This window comes from Thermobia domestica, chromosome 13 (assembly GCF_964235325.1).
Source record: "Thermobia domestica chromosome 13, izTheDome1.hap1.1, whole genome shotgun sequence".
NCBI lineage: Eukaryota > Metazoa > Arthropoda > Insecta > Zygentoma > Lepismatidae > Thermobia > Thermobia domestica.
Window position 1 is genome coordinate 74,676,275 of NC_137466.1, and position 18,070 is coordinate 74,694,344.

Genomic DNA, 18,070 nt, shown 5'->3' on the forward strand with positions numbered 1-18,070 from the left:
GAAGAAGGAGGAGGAGGAGGAGGAGGAGGAGGAGGAGAAGAAGAAGAAGTTGTAGTAGCAGTAGTATCATTGATAATAATTACATTATCTATGAAGGACACTTGAAGACAGTACTTGAAACTACACACAGGAATTTTCTCCGCTCACTCGACTCGAAACTCGATCAGAATTCGAGTCAAGTTTCGAGTCGAGTTGGAGGAAATTTTTCACGCCGAGTTCTCGAATCGAGCTCAAAGATGTCGGTTTCGAGTCTAGTCAAGTTCAAAGAGTCAGCTATCTGTTTCTTTTAGGTAGTTCCCTAATTGTACTCAGGACGCTGGTGAAGCTTCCCAATTTGGTCTAATGATGCCTCACTATCAACATCATCTGCGAGAACTATCGTAGCTATATTCTTAACATATGCATTTTTAGTGCAGGATGCCCGGGTTCGATTTGCCGATAGGTTCATGTGGCTCGGAGACCACGTTAATATGTAGGTCTACGTCTCATAGGTATACGCCTCTTTGCTGAAAGAGACATTAAACTCCAAACTAAAACTAAGCTAGCGCCACCCAATACTGCTAATAGTCAGTTATCGTTGCATTGATCAGACCTAATACTACTTGATTACATTAATTTCATTGAAACAGTGGACCACCCTGAGGACATTGGCATATTTATGTATGTGCAAAATGGTATATTATTTTAGGATATAGCTTCTTCTCAAGGCTCGAAGCATCATCATTGAGAATTCTCTCTTGGATCATTAAATACGCCACTGATTCAGTTATATGTAGAGAATATTAATAATTATTTGTTCCACAGAATTGTTAAATAAAAATAACTTGTTCTCTTATTTTCTACACGCCTACTCAGTTCCAATACAAAATAGCCGCCCATGTTTTTAGATCCATCTTCATTACCTTCCATTATTGTACTGTACAACTGTGGATAATGCATATCCACATTACACAATATATAAATCAAACTGTCAACTACAAATCTTCATTTATACTTAAATATATTTCATATCCAGAGTTAGCGCAACTTAAAAAGAAAAGAGAAAGACAAAATATTTACAAATATTATTTTGTTGTGTAATTTTTATTATTTTTTGCACATCATTATTTGAGTTATGACTTGCACATTTTTTGGATATGGCCAAGAGAATCCCTTTCACTCATATATAGACTGCAGTCAGTGTACGTAGGAATGAGAACACAGCCACACAGCCAGTACGAGACGAGCAGAAGAGTCAAAGGGGGAGGGAGATAATAATGGTAGACTAGAGATCGTGTACATGTCGTATATGTATGTGGTGTGAATGGAGGATGGGTGGAAGGGGGAGATGAAGAAGAAAGGGAAGGGGTAAACGAGGACAAATGTGATCCGTTTCCATCTCGTACTTCCCAGAACCAGTAGATGAATTGTCGAACCTCGTTAGAGCTTAAAAGCCCCAAAAATACGAGCTTCCAACAAACCATCAACATGGAGATGGCCTATCGTTATCCCTGGGCTAATGGCTGCTGTATGTCACTTTCCTCAAAGTTATATTCGTGTAAAAATTATATAAATCCCTGTGACGCGCAGTTATCACTACCGCAAACACTGAAAGAGCAGCCTTTTGTCTCCGCTTTGTTTTTTTGGTGGAGCTCATATTTTCAGATTACTACTGCGCGGGGAGGAGGTGGAGGCAAAAGTCATGTTATTTGAACGCACTTTTCCGGTCAACAACCAATCACAGAACCATGTATTTTTTGTATTCTTTTTTTTCATTTTTTAGGGTGTTGTCTGTATTTGGCTTGCAAATAAATCTAGGAACATCGTTCCTGGTTTTCACTTTAAAACATGGTAGTTTACATCAAAGTTCAGAACAAAAGATACTAGACACCGCACTAAACTTTCTCCCTCCAATTCCTTAAACTAAATCATGTTGTACTGCAGTTATTAATGAAAGATTTTCTTGTGAAATACGAACAAAATCATGAGACGTTTTGGGAAAACTTTGTCCCAAGAAAACTCAATCTCAAAGGTTCACTATATCTTATACATTCTTTTGTGTAAAAAAAATTACTTATGCCATATACTAGGATTACTAATAAAAATGTGTTTATAAAATATCAACAAAATTACATGATTGTACTTCACAAAACTGTCAAAAAAAGATAACTTACCCCTTGCAGATATTCTTAGGGAAGCGATTTATGATTTACGAAATGTGAATAAAATCGCCTGAGTCGTTCTTGAGAAAATCGTCCAGAAAAACTCACTTCTAAGAATAAACTGCCCCTCGTAGAGGTTTTCAGGACAAATGAGATAATTCATATTTTCAGGTTTATAATGATATATTTATTTATGAAATATGAACAAAATTGCTTGAATTTTCTAAGTAAATTTTCCGATAAAACTAACCCCCAAGAGCAAACTACTGTTCATCGACTTTTTCTTCAGGACAAGTGAGTTATGCTGTGTTGTCAATTTGGTAATGGAATATTTATTTATGAAAAAAAATTGCATGAGTGATCTTTGAGAAAATCGTCTTAAAAACTCAGCCTCAAAAATAAATTACCTCATCTCGATTTTTCAGGACAAATGAGTTGTTATATTGTCAGGTTAGTAATGAAATATTCATTCGTGAAATATGAGCAAAATCGGTTGTTTTTTATTTCTTATTATATATATATATATATATATATATATATATATATATATATATATATATATATATATATATATATATATATATATATATATATATATATATTTAGAAAATCGCGTAAAAGATAACACACTTAATTATAACTACCCCTTCTCGATTTTTCCCAGAGAAATAATTTAATCTACAGTAGAAGTTGTTATTGAAAAATTGATTTGTGAAATATAAACAAATTCGTTAAAGCCGTTTTTGAGAAAATTGCTATCTTTTTTTTACCCCTTAGTAAACTATCCTTATTTTTAGGGGTAGGCTTAGTGTTTGCAAGGAGATGAGACGAGACAAGACTTCGGGTTGTCTCGTTTCGAAAAGGTGTTCTCGTCTCGTTTCGAAAAGGTGTTGTCGTCTCGTCTCGAATGGTTCTGTCTCGTCTTGTGGCAACACCGGAGCGACTGAGGCCCACAGAAAAGAGCTGTTATACCAAGTGGTTAAAATTACAACTTTGGTTTGGTTAGGTTACAAGCTTGATTTGGTTACAGAGCACAACACACAACACGACTACAACCTTCCAACAACGACTGTTTAGTTTCGACTGAACCAGTAATGAATTATTATGACAAGAATATTTGTCAATACCGTCGGTACAGTCAAAAGGCAAGCCTTTCCCATTTATTCTGAAATCCTCTTTTTCAGAACCTCTGGCGCCAATTCAACAAATAAGGAGGCCTATGTGAATTTCCGATTTAAAAAATGGCTTAGGTTCCAATAACATCATAAAACAATAAAAAGAAAACTAAATTTTATTGCCGAACTAGCATCCTTTCAAAACTCGTGCCGGTACCGAAAAAGGCTGACACGTTTCTGTCTTAGTTCGGAATGAGAAAGACCATGAAACAATGGTTAGTTACTGATAAAAATGCAATTAAGAGAACTTGTACTTCTATAACAGGATTATTATACATAGATATCCCCACCAGTCCCCGGATTGAAATCTTCTAAAACACTGATCTCGATTAAGGCTTTAATATTGTACTTGAATCTGCAGCACTAACAAAACAAAATAATTAAACTTGAATTGATTGAAAAATGGAAATGAAAGCTGTTCGTAAGAATCATTTAAAAAAACAATTTTAGGTACTCCCTGTTCTTTGTAGGATAGCCCTCATTTGAAATAATAAACGCTGGTATACATTTCGAAGGCAAATAATTTATTCCGAGTTAATAAATTTTTAAACAAATTTAAAAACTGTGTTTGCATTTTCGAGGCACGAGACGAGACAAGTATTCTGTCTGGTCTCGTGTCTCGCCTCAAAGGGTTCCGTCTCGTCTCGTGGCAACACTAGAGCAAAAAGAAAATTCGAAATCTCTCCTTGAAGGATCACATGAAAACATTAAGATTTGGTTCAGATACGAAATATTGAACGATATGGCCTGTATGCTAGTGTACATCAGGACGAACGGATGAATAAACGGACAGATGTTGAAAAGTCACTTTTTCGGTATGTATGGGCGATTAAATGTGTAAATCAGTTGAAATCTCGAATTCGCTCTTTTTTTACGATCACTATATTTTCTCTCCTTTCGTCGCGGCGTTTATACTGATCCCCGTTTCTTGAGAGCAATATGAATTCAGCACTATTTAGCTGAATTCATAGAATGAATTAACAGAAAGCTCTATATTAGAGAGCTTTGAATTAACAGAAAGCTCTATATAGACACAAATTAGAAATAGATGTCACCTTTTCGGCAATAGGTAGCATGACAAAGTTAGTACTTCGATAACTGACATTACTCTTCCTCTACTTTGTTTTCCATTATTATGCGTGTTTCTTACATACAAATATTGTTAATTTTTATTTCATTTCCGCGTAAAATAGTAAAATAAAAATTTTCATTGCTATTGAAAATACGATACAAAAATTACAAATTGTGCTGCAAAGTTTCACAAAATGCTACGCAAAAAGAAAATTCCATATATTAATACTGTATTCATTAGAGAAATTTGATAATGGAAGTAAATTTTCTGATAAGCCTACAGCATAATTAATGTGAAAGCTGTACTTGGCTTAAAGTAACACGTGAGTGAGTACTCTTCTTCTTTTCGGGTGGCTCTAATAAATTCTGTGTTTATTGTGTGATTATGTGTGATTATCCAATTTTGTAGTAACATTTGTCTATACCTTTCTAAAAGAAACAATGGAAAGAAATGCGTGATTGTAATTTGAGAATTATAGTTAATATCTCACAGGGAATCTCATTTTTATAAAATCAACTTACAGATAAATTAAAATGGAAAATGCAATTTTTTTTTCCTCAAAAATATCTGTTTTCTTTATTGTTGCTAATATGATAGATTTCCCAGTGCTTTATGTCTCTGACGCGAAAATTTTCTGTCTAACAGTTTGGTAAGAAACTTACAGCTCCTCAAGTTTTCCATTTGTCTGGCAGTTGAGCGAGAAAATACTTGCAGTATTCACACAATACTTAAAAACTACGAGAAATTCATTCCTCGCAAGGCAAGAATAACTTTTATGGATAATATTTGAAAAATTGATAATTTGTTTCTGGTTTCAAAATACTTGTTGATGCAAGTTTGATTTCACTGGAGTTCCTTACGCACCCATTTCCGATTTCCCTTTAGAAGTCACATTTCTTAAAACAGCATCTTACCGTTATCCTAAGGTAGTGGTATTGGGACCTGCCCTGATTCGATCCTCAGACCGCCGTCAATACGGGCCTATATCATTACCTCGAAAGACCAAGTAAAGGACAGTAACCGTCTGTTTACGGATGTCAAATCATCAGTGGAAGACGGCAAATTCGTGTTATTGTTGTATCTGGTCCTTCTGCTTCTGGTCCTTCTGTAAGGATCTGCTTGAGAACAAAACCTTGAACCCTATGGACTTCGGTGGAAGTCAGATAGTCAGAACTGCAATATCAATTCCCGGAGATTACTACGACTTACACATTTCCATCTTTAATTCACTACTCTTTAACCTCATTCTTTATCTACTTCTATATTTAATTTTGGTTTCTACAATATTTCTATCGAAGGGCTTAATTTTATTTAAATAATTCACTATGTTACATCCACAGCTTTAAGTCTTGAGTTGTTACAGTTAACGACTATTTGTCAACCTTTCGCATCCCGGTTAACCCCTTACCGCACGCCGTGCCATATATGGCACATAGCTTTTTTTCACTTTAGCTTTTTTGTGATTTATCAAAGGCACCAAATGACTGTTTTGTCTGCTGTGTGAGGTATTGACAGTGTATGAATGAGAGATTTTGGTGTCATCTGGCATGTTCTTTGTGAGTTGTAAGTGTGTCATATATGGCACTTATTTCTCGTCAGAATTAAGTGAAAAATCTAAAATTCAAGTTTTAATTTATTTTTCAAGTTACCATATGAGGATTTCCAACACTGATATTTTTTTTCGCTAAAAGAAAAAATCATGCAGAAAGGGGTTAAGATACTGTAGAGTAAGGAGTATATTTGGTTCGATCCCAGAACCCAGTACTAAAATATGGTATCAAATATTGATTTTTAGTATTGGAAGACTGTATATGGGAAATATTTATACAAACTTTCAAGAGTTTATCCCTAATACAGTATAGTTTCTGAGATCCGTTGGTTAAATCAGTGGGTTGGTTATAGGCCTACAGTGACATAACTAGGAAATTCTATATCAGCATGTACTACACATAACAGTGGATGGAGTTGGAAAATTCACACCTTCCTACGTTCACACGTATTTTCTAGACAAGGAGAAACATATGAAGCTTCCAACTTTATGCACGGTTAGACATATATCTTTGTTGATCCTGATATAAAATTACTTATATCATGATGCTGCACTAAATGCTGCTAAATGTTACTGCACTAAAGTTACTTACGAACTTTCGGAAGTCTAAGAGGACAATGTGAGGAAAGAGTGATAGAGTGTTTCTCGTTTCTTGTTAGGCTCACTTTAACTGTTTTGATACCGGAAGAATAGTCACAACATTTCAGCAAAGTTAGCAAAATAGACACACATCAACACGATACATATCATTTCGATAATAATACATTAATAATCTGGTAAAATTTGCTTAAATAAACATATGGAGATAACATACTTTAATAATTTGGAGATCTATGACAAAAGTGGTCTCTATTTTATTTCTATTTTAGTAGAAATTACCAATTAGAGTTTTTGTATAGTAAGTCTTGTCAAGGCGACAATTAAAGTATTTTTCCATGTAATTACCTTTGACTTTAGCTGGGTATATCTGATAAACTAATGGAGAGTTAAGTCAACCACGCTCTATCTATTCGTATTCTCTCTCTCTCTCTCTCTTCCTCTTGCACGGGAACTGTACCAAAGCCCTGGAAACATGCATTCCCTCGCTCCTAAAGTTCTCGACGGCCCCATTCATCCACCCATCCCCTTTGCGACCACCCCGCCGGTGTAATGACTTGTTAGCCATGTGATTTGTCGTAGTAATGGAACTTTGGGTACGCTTTACAACATCCTCGTTTCCATGGCTACTGGAACGTGTAAGCCTGCTTGGAACATCGTTGTATTCTGATTGGGACTCCATACGTATCTCTCTCTCTCTCACTCCCTACGGTCTATATCGGTGGTTGTCCGATTCTAGCGAAAGTAGTCCTGGACTTGCAATTAGCATACACTGAGTTAGTATGCGAAACGACACAATGCATGCTTTTTCCCCATTTTTTCTTTCTTGTATTTTTATGCCGATCCTCTGAAGTGGTGGCTCTTTCCGTACCAGGAAGGAAAAATAAAACCGAAATATGAAACAATATCAATCCTGTACATATGTATATGAAGCCATCCGTGTTGATTTCAGATGAGGACTATATATATATATATAGAAGGGGAGAAAAAACATCCCTTCGAGATACTAATAGACGCAAATATACAGCGACGTAGAGAAAAATCCTAACAAGGATTTTTTTTAAATGTCTATTTTCAAACCAATAGAAATATACGTATCTAGTAGCTAAGTACAGTGATGTAGAAGGGAAAAACTCGAATAAATGATTGTGTACATTCATCAGACATTACTTTACGAATGTATGTGAATGTCACCGAAGAATGGTCGATTAATCACATGATTTGGGTTTATGTACGAGAAGGAAGACAGTATATACATATAACCCTCTTGAACAGAATATTTCTACCTTCAATTAACATGTTTAGTTGCCAAGTATCGAAGCTATCGTTAAGACCAGCTCTGTCTCCAACTACACAATCTAATTTAATCCCTTAATTCAGCAACATACCTAACGACTATAGTTCGCTTTTTCTGTCTGTCAGTGAATCTTCTGACTTGTTTTTATCTCGAAACTTAATAGTTCTCATCGGGGTGTTTTAACAGTCGACAGTATCAGTCATTATTTTTTTTCCTTTCCACCTTAAAAAATATTACCTTTGGATAATTTCGATTTTTTTTTAATAATAGGCTATAATACTTTGCAATAAACGGTTCAATTGCTTTAGAATACATTGTACTTGATTCTTGCATTATTCTTAATGAAAATTTTCGTTTAATTTCTCCCCCTCCCCTGAATTTTAACTTCTCTATTGCTATAGGTTTTCATGTATTGGTTAATTAAGTAAATATCAAAGAAATTTAATTTGATAACCCAGTATTTTCATATCTAAATATGCTAACTCATTATAGACAGTTCTACACAGAACATAAATTCAGGTATTTTCATTCTAATTATTTCTGTGCTTACGTCCGAAACTTGCTTTTACGCGTGAAAATGAACAGTTATAGAATTATTTTGGATGATAGAATATGTTTGCTGGATTTTAATGTTTCAAATATTGGCCTTGAACCATTCACTTGCAGTGCTGTAGTCTCAAAGTGATGTAGATAGGTCTTGTTTTTGATTTTCAGAATTTCCTAATTTTATCAAGGGATTTGTTTCGTCATGCCAGGCAAATGCTTGGATAGTAACTTAATTTAATTTAACAGTTCATTCCTTGCCATTTTTCCCCGGAGAGTTTTAGTATGTTCGACACTTAAGTCATTGTTGGGACTATAACAGATGCGAGCATAGATAGCCAGAGTAACCTAAAATTATTTCTATAACTCTAACAAAATAGACATGTATTTACCTGTGTCTCCGTGAGCATGAGACTGGTGGCCACTTCGAACCTCTTTGGTCTTGACAAGTACTTATTCTGACGGAACTGTTTCTCCAATTCGAGGAGCTGTTGAGAAGTAAATGCTGTTCTTGGACGACGTGTTTTCCCCAACAGAGCATGCTGAGGACTTCCTATAAAAGTAAAGGAACAAGTTTGAGAACAACTAAAAAGAAAAATATAGTTACAGTTCTTCATTAATTATTATACATAGTATGTACAATGAATTAAAGGGTATGTTCTACAAAACAAAGTACCGCTATTCTTATGTGCATTTTTTTACGCTGGTAAAATAGGCTTAGTGATGTGTGATGTTTAGATGAAATGGAGCTATTTCCGTATTAAAAATTTGTACATTTTCTCTCACATTGAAAGTACAATAAAATCTATTGGCCACTATCGGTTACTCAAAAACTGCTTATTTTATAGAAAATTTTGTGTGCAATTAGAAACGCCCGCAGGGTATTTCTTTCAAGTGGGGCAAAAGATCGACACACAAGCGAAGTTACAAATATACACACGTAGAAACGCATAATACAGGGTGTCCGGAATGGGACTGACGGTTTATAAAAATGTATAGTTTTGATATGGTCAGAGATACAGAAGAAAGAAAAACATGCATTTTAAAGGAGAACTCAAAAAGTATATTTGGTCTTACTTACAAATGATTCTAACTCAGTGTAACTCCACGTGAGCTCCATTTGTATCTCTTACAATATCTGGCCTGAACTCAATCTCTCTCCACGTATCCTGAATCATGTGAGGTGTTACTGAAGCAATTGCATTCCTAATAAGTTACTTCAGTTCATCAAAGTTACGCACCTTTTCACCAGAATACACAAGGTCTTTCATGTACCAGTTTACTTTTTGTCTCTGCAAACCACCACACGCATTGTGCCTTTTCGACTGCCGACGTCATTTCTGTTTATCAGCGATACTAGCGTCATCACCAGTAGTTGTTCAAGTATGAAAATTTGCTGAACAAAACTTTTTGAGTTTTCCTTCAATATGAATGTGTTTTTTCCTTATGTATCTCTGACCATATTAAAACTATACATTTTTAAAAACCGTCAGTCCCATTCCGGACACCCTGTACTTCATGTGATACAATCATTGTTGACGTACATTGCATAACTTTATTAAGTACAGTAAATATATTAAATACTTTAACGGGTGGCTAAGCAAATCTAACATGTTTTGGCATATATTTCGAAGAACGAAACACTTTCGAAACGAAAATCCTCAGAGGAAAATTGCCCCCTTTTCCTGCCCCCGCTGCAAGTGCCCATGTCTATAATATTTTGAAGCAAGAAGTGATACACATTTATAATAAGATAATTAATTATTATCTACTTATTGGTTTGTAGCTTGCATATAATTTTAGTAAAAGAAATATATCTGCAATATAACTATTGGATTAATATGATTAACATATACTTGCTTTCGGTGCAAGGTATAAAAACAATAAATGATCTGAAAAAAATTGGAAGAAATGAAGGTGATCGCATACACACACAATCTAATACCTGGTACAGTAGTTCTCAACCTCTTTTGACTGACAACGAACTTTATTCAATGTCCGACACACACTTGTCTGATAATTTTATTATTATTATTATTATTATTATTATTATTATTATTATTATTATTATTATTATTATTATTATTATTATTAATAATAATAACATGTATTATAATATTGAAACATATTAATTTTTATAATGACTCTATATAGCATTAAGCATTATTGCTATCGCTGGAGATGTTGACTGGTACAGTCTGTCTCCATTTCTACTAATTATTATTAAATTCTTCATGACTTTTAAATTCTAAAATTTCGCGACACACCTTAGGAAACTACGGGACACACCAATATGTCGCGACACATCGGTTGAGAACTACTAGTCTAATGAAAAGCTGGTGTCCAACATACACAGTTAAATTTGACATTAACAACATAGGAATAATATATTTTGAATGCGGCAAAATTCCAACGTGGACAGATAGCAAACTTACGGAGTAATAAGTAATACTCGTTGGCAAAGATACTCGCTGGCAAAGGCAATAGGTTTAACCATCCTACCACACAGAGGGTAAAAATAGCCCAAGGGCTTGGGCGCAACTCCGAATTTACTATTTCCCCCCAACTTTACCGTTCTCCAGTTTGATTTCACCATTTTTAATGAAAGATTATGTTCTCCAAAATATTCTCATCGTAAAACCTGTCTGTTGGCACCCTTGCTAGCACAGAGAACCCTCCATTGTTTTTGGACTACTAAATGCGATGATTAAAAAACTCGAGTAATGTTTCCAATTAATAAATACTGCATGTCATGATTAGTGTTATCATCTTGTATCATGATCATACCTTTTTTTGTCAGTTGTAAATAACACAGTCCAAAGTTCTTACTGTTGTAATTATCACCGATGCTATAGGAGGTGTGGACTTACAGCTTAACGTGGGATTTGGAGCAAATTAAATTCCACCAGGAATCGAATTAGGGACTACTGCAACTACAGCAATAACGTTAACCATTTAATCATGAGGAATCCTGGGAATTCCGGTGGTTCAGTAATATAGCGCTCACCTCTCGTGTGTGGGGTCCCTGCTTTGATCCCAGTTCCCAACAAATAAACTTTGTGAATGAGTGTTTTTTTCAGAGTTCTCCCGTTTCCTCCCAGTCATCATTGCACCAATATCCATCACAGTTTCGCTTAGCCTCAGTGCATATTCGTGGAACATTAAATTTTAAACAAATAAGGAATCCTTACTTCTATATTTTATGTAATTTATAAAGTACAAAACTTTATAAGTTGTAGGCTTTCTAAATTTTAAGGGATGTCGTAAGGAATCCTTACTTTTTCATTTTATTGAACTTAGAAAGTACAAGACTTTATAAGTTCTAGACTTTCTAAGTTCTAAGGAGTGTCATTATCCAAATTTTATATTTGTCTCTTATTTGGATGTCATTTTGAAAGTTGTGGATTCTATTTAGAATGCCTTAAGTCCGTTGAACTTTCAATAGGCTATTATTAATATTATTATATGCTTATGCTACGTATATGCTTGTATGTGTTTTAAAATTCTTCGGTAAGTGTGGTGATGAACTCATGAGCTTAAGTGTCCCATTATGTTAATGTTAATGGTAATGGTTAGAAGAACCAGCAGATTTATTATACAAGTGTACGTACCACTAATCAATTCTTTATTTCTTTTTCTTTCTTGTAAATAGTCTCTTGACATCCCAAAAAGAGACAAACGCACTGTCATCTCGATTCTACGCTGTAGTACCAACACCGGCTCATCCATCAAATTACCAGACAGGGAAAACAAGAGGTAAGGCTGGAAGAAAGCCCTCATTAACAATGACAATTACGTATTTGCATAAAATAGGATGCTTGCAAAAGTAAGTAAGGAGTTTATTGTTACGTAAACAGTGATTGTTCATGTTCACACATTGTTCATATAGTAATGGATCTATTATTAGAGTAGAATTCGATTGCGGAAACACTTTCACTATGTACGTTAATCCACCTTTTTCTCTCGCATGATACATGTTACCTTATTTTGGTTAACTTTGATCTTTGTTGAGATAAGTATTCCGCAATACAATACGATTTAATTTGTTTTTTGTGATTTCAAGAAGAATATTAACGGTGTCGAGTACCTATTCCATCTTTATTTTTGGAACAATTGATTTATATGGTCAGTGGCCTACGTAAAGGGTGCCTTCTACTCTCTTCAACAACTTCGTATTAAATGCATTCAAAACTATTGAAACGATATAACTAAATTCTGCCTACGCCACTGTATATGCGTAAATACTCTTCTCTTTCTTTGAAATGAAAGGACATTTTAATTATCCGATTTCATAGTTTTGTTCTTCATTTCCACTTAAATGCTCCTTGCTACCTCTTATTAGAGGTGCAAACATGTAATCTTAAGAATAATTCAGGTGAAAAAGGCGTTTGAAAAAATTAGCTTCTAACAGAAGGAATCGACATAGAACTGTTTCTTTATAAGTTTAACATCCCACAATTATGCACCAAAGCTAAGGGAGACGATGGTGATGAGATGTATGGTAATAGTGGATTGACGAAAATGGGAGAAAATGAGAGAACCCCGAGAAAACCACGCTTGACATAGAACTGAAGAAAAATCTGATGAAAATATATGTATGGAGTATGTGTGACATTATGTGGATATGACGCATGGACACGAGGAGAAGATAAAAAGTAGAGATTGGAAGCCTTCGAATGAGGTATTATAGAAGAATGTTAAAAGTTAGATGGGTGGATAAGATAACCAAGGAAAAGATATTGGAAATGGTAATACAAGAAGTATTAGGTAACACAGGAAAAACAGAAGAAAGGAGTAATCTGAACAATATCTCGAAAAGATGAGATAGGATGATTGAACACACTATGAGACATGGAGGAATCATTCTATTAGATATGGAAGGAATGGCAGAAGGAAAAACACATATAAGAAGGCTGCGATTGAAATATACGGACCAAATAATGATATAGGGAAGAAAAAGAAGATGGAAATGAAAGATCTGGGAAGAAAAAGTACATGAAAATGTAAAGTTAAGCTCAGGATAGGAAAAAAAGTGCATGGAAATGAAAAGTCTAGCTCAGGATAGGGAAGAAAAAGTACGTGGAAATAAAAAGTATAGCTCAGGATAGGGAACAAAAAGTTCTTGAAATTGAAAAGTCTAGCTCTGGATAGGGAAGAAAAAGTTCTTGAAAGTGAAAAGTCTAGTTCAGAATAGGGAATTAAAAAGTACATGGAAATGAAAAGTCTAGCTCAGGATAGGGAAGAAAACTATATGTAAATGAAAGAGTCTAGCTCAGGATAACGAAGAAAAAAGTATATGGAAATGAAAAGTCTACCTCAAGATATGTAAGTGAAAGTACATGAAAATGAAAGAGTCTAGCTTAGGATAAGAAGACAACTACATGGAAATGAAAGATTCTAGCTCAGAATAGGGAAGAGTGGAAAGCTGCGTCAAACCTATTGAAAGATTGCTAACCTGAGAAGGAGAAGGAGAACTATGTAAATGTAATATTACTTAAATTAGATTGCATTTATAAATATTAAAATACATAACACAGAACTTTCACAATGTAATTGACATTTAAATGGATCCGAAGCAGAAATCATACAATCAAACATTTAAAATACTTTTTAATTTCATAGAAAATGTAAGAATACTTCACTATATAAATCAATAGACTAGAAACAAAGATGGCGGATTTATTAAACACCCTTATAGTTTCAAATCAATGGACTGAGAAACAAAAATGGCAGAGGTATTAAACACCCTTATTGTTTCAATGGACGTTAAATACATCCTAGTGACTAATAAGAACTAACAAGCGAATGGAGGAAGTAAGTAGCGAATTTATTGTTAGAAGTGGATTATATTATTCCCGTGTAAAACCTTTTCTTGTTGCAAGCTGTGTTATTGGCTTTTAGAGCTGGATGCCAATTAATTGCTTCACCACAAGCAATTTCGTGTTAGATCTTGGAAGAAGTTTTAACCTTTTATCTTCTCTCTCTCTCTCACACACACACACAAATGAACTGAATATAGAGACAAAGATCAGTCAGGTAATATAATTTTTGAAAGAGACAGATGTTGACTTCCCAGGATCCATGCGACCTGCTCATAAATAGATCACTATCTACACGTGGTAGTTTTAATATATATATATATATATATATATATATATATATATATAGTCAAATTTGAGTGAAGTCAAAAATTCTGTGTTATAATTTTTAAAATAATTTTGAATTAGTTTCAATTAGAGATGTTAAACAACCGGGTTTGTTTAGAACGGAGGTTTCTTCCCATAAACAAACCCGGATTTTTAGGGAAAAACAGACACTCGGTTCTTGTTATTTTCTCATTCAAATTCCACTTTTGTTGTCTTGTAGTTGATCTTTAAATTAAGAAAGTCTGTTTATAACATTAAATATTTGTGAATTTTATGTTCAGTCCAGGACCATGTGTAGCTATGTTGATTGCCTCTCAAACTGGCATTGTAAAGGTCAATTATACAACCCACCATATCACAAGTGTTGTGTTGGTTGCCTAATCATCTTACCTAGTGCCTGAAAGTTATACATCTTTTGATATTTTTTTTTCTGTTGCCCAAGTTCAAATTGGTAGGCACGAAAAGGTACCATAAACCAAGAAAGAGATACAAAACCATTTTTGTTTCGGTATAAAATTTTGTTTACATCTTGTTCTTTGTTCAGGAAACATTTCATTCTGAGCTTCAGATAATCCATTATGATATAATATGAGTCCATAAACGATTATTTTGTGTATATAGTATATTGTATATTTAGTAAAACTTCATTATTCAGAAAGTTCCTACTTTCTCTATTTTTACATCGTATCAAAATCCTTAAAATAAGAAACTTTTGGGTTGTGTTTTCAACTTTCTTACCTTCTAATTTTAACAGCCTCAATAAATACTAAAGACATTTTATTTTAGTAATAAATAATAATAAAGTTTTAGCTTATTCAAATGTTTTAAATGATAATGTTCCACGAAACTTAATACATTTTCAGTAGAGTTATTGCTAACACTTCTTTTTATAGTTTAACGTGCCGCGCAACTAAGGACTTTTTTTTCGTGTTTTTAGTCAGAACACAGTAATTAAATACATTTTTCGCACTATAATGGGAAAAGAAAGATGGAACATACAGTTATTCCTTAATTCAAATTGAAATATTTTAAAAGCCCAAAATTTGTCATGCAAACAGCCATGTCAAAAAGAAGTCACTTCCAATTTTAGTTCAATATTTTCAAAACATATTTAGATGTATAGAAGTTGTTCAACAACACTAACTTAATTTTCGTTCCAAAGTATTATTAATGTGAAAAGAATCATGTGGGATCCGAACCACATGATCTCCTGCCAAAAATCGAATCTGGGTCTTCCACGCAAAAGGCCGGTAGACTAACCGTTTTCGTTTTTTTTTTTTTTTTTTAAAGAAACATCCTAACTCTTATTTTCTTTTTCTATCAATGTTCAGGACTACTAGAATCGACCACCCTTGCAACTACAGAGGGACTCGAACTCCAATGGGTTTCACCTCACGATTGTTAGCCCAATGTTTCATATCACTTGGCTAACCAACCGGCTGCTCCGATTAGCCACGAAGGAGCTCTTAACGTAGAAAGGAGTATATGTGTACATGGCACAAACTTTGAGGACCATTTACTGCAAATCACTGGATTTGAATAGCAACACGTACATATATTTATAAAGGTAAATTCTAAAACCATTTTAAAAAGAGCAACATCAATATTCTAGCTCGTCACCCAATGGTTTCGTGGCTAGTGCTAGGCTCTTTTGTTTCCTGGGCTATTCCACTGAATTCTATTCACGGTAAGAGTATTGAAATTTGATCAAGATCTCATATAGCCTCTGTACTGGAAAGGGACACTAAACTCCATTAAATAAAACAACAAAATTCTGATATTACGCTGAAAATCTGAAGTGGCTAATTTTAATTAGTAAAGATACCTAAATTTCAGATTAAAATTATATCTTTTTATACTTGCAGAAACGAAAATTGTGTTCTCAGATTTTGGAACCATTGCTAACGAACTAATTTAAAAATTTATGAATTAGTCTATGATTATTGACTGGATTGGTCTTTGGCTAAAGATTCTACAACTATCTCTTAAAACGTGTCGAATTGTTATAAATATTCTTGGTCAATTAAAAATATATATATCCTATTATTGACTATAGACGCTTCTTTTGACTTAAGGGAAGTTAAAGCAATAAAATTGTATAGAGGATAATTAATTTATATAAAGACCGTGTTGTACATAAAAGATAGTCCGTAAATAATTTTGAATCTGGTAGATTATATCTTAGCTACATTTGATAATAATTAGATTTTAAGTTGTACAACTCTGTTGTCAGGTGGCATGAACTGTACTGAATTATTCCTACTAACATGACCGTAGATGCCGAAAGCCCAGGAATGTAACTTCTAATCCTAATCCGTACCTAGTTATTATAAATAAATAACTCTAACAGTCATTATCAGAGAAAAATTTGCAGTAAAATTGATTTTAGTTCGATCTTAAGGCAGTTTGCGCAGAAAGATCTGTATTTATAACCATAATGATTATGATCCCCTTAAGTAAACTTGCACCGAGGAAGATAACAAAATAACATTTTAAAAGTATTATAAGCTCAAAACACGAGACATAGCCTATGTAGTTATTTTAGATTGGTACACTAATTCTTAATCTGCACCACACAGTTATCTAATTGTAGATAAATATATAATATTTCGTAAGTTCAAACAATCACTTTTGATTATAGAATATACGTAAATTAATTAATAGTTCGAAAGCGAGCTGTGTTCAATAAAAGGCAAATAAAAATTCTCATGTTTCTTCCTACTAATTCATGTATAAAATGTGTTCGTGTCTAACCGCTTTTGTCTCGGAAACTGATGTGAGGATATCACAACCTAATGAGAAAACTACCGTGAAAGTGATTTGAGATCCCCATATACCGGTAAGTATATATTATGACGCAATTAAAATAATGGAGCACAAAAGGGCCTATAATTTTTATAACTTTGACTCAGCTTATTAAAATCCAGGTGTTACCAATCAGTATATTGTTCGTTGAAAATCGTAATAGAAATAAGAAAAGCCATTCCTACTTTATTTTCTGTCTTTCTGTAGGCTTAAGAGACCTCTTTTCATTCAGAGTTAATCTTTCCAGAGAGGCCTGTCTTATGGCAGCTAATCAGCACAGATACCAGTTGTGTGTATGAACGATTTGTTGCTTCAATGCCAAACGCATCTAAATCCTCGAGACTTAGCGAATGTAATCTTTGCGAAAACACCAACAGCACGTTCTCAGCGAGTTTTATGTTCTATTTAGACCAGCGGGAGAAGAAGCACCGCACCCCATATAAAATAGATGCGAGACGACTCTCAGGCTCTCATTACACACTGATGAGGCTATTTCATGGATTGAGGCAATATATTTCCTAACTATTCATCAAGCTACTTCAAATACTTGACTCAAAGCAACAAGGACACCGCATGTCATCTTGAATTCTTCAATGTTGCCATATAGCATCAAGAATTCTGGAATATTTTTGTTGCCATACATGCAGTAAGCTGAAGGTTCTCAGTGTGTTTCGAAATTTTAGAATGTAATGAACCAATTAGTTAGAATAAATTTTGAAACAGACTATATCAGTTAACGCCCCCA

General features: G+C 34.1%; 1 protein-coding gene across 1 annotated transcript in view; it reads right to left on the reverse strand.

Moving 5' to 3' along the window:
* Nucleotides 1-18,070, reverse strand: part of exex (motor neuron and pancreas homeobox extra-extra) — a 159,526-nt gene that overhangs the window by 15,968 nt on the left and 125,488 nt on the right. The window contains exon 2 of the mRNA XM_081735928.1: nt 8,767-8,927. Within this exon, the coding sequence (XP_081592054.1) occupies nt 8,767-8,927 (161 nt within the window). The remainder of the gene's footprint in view (nt 1-8,766; nt 8,928-18,070) is intronic.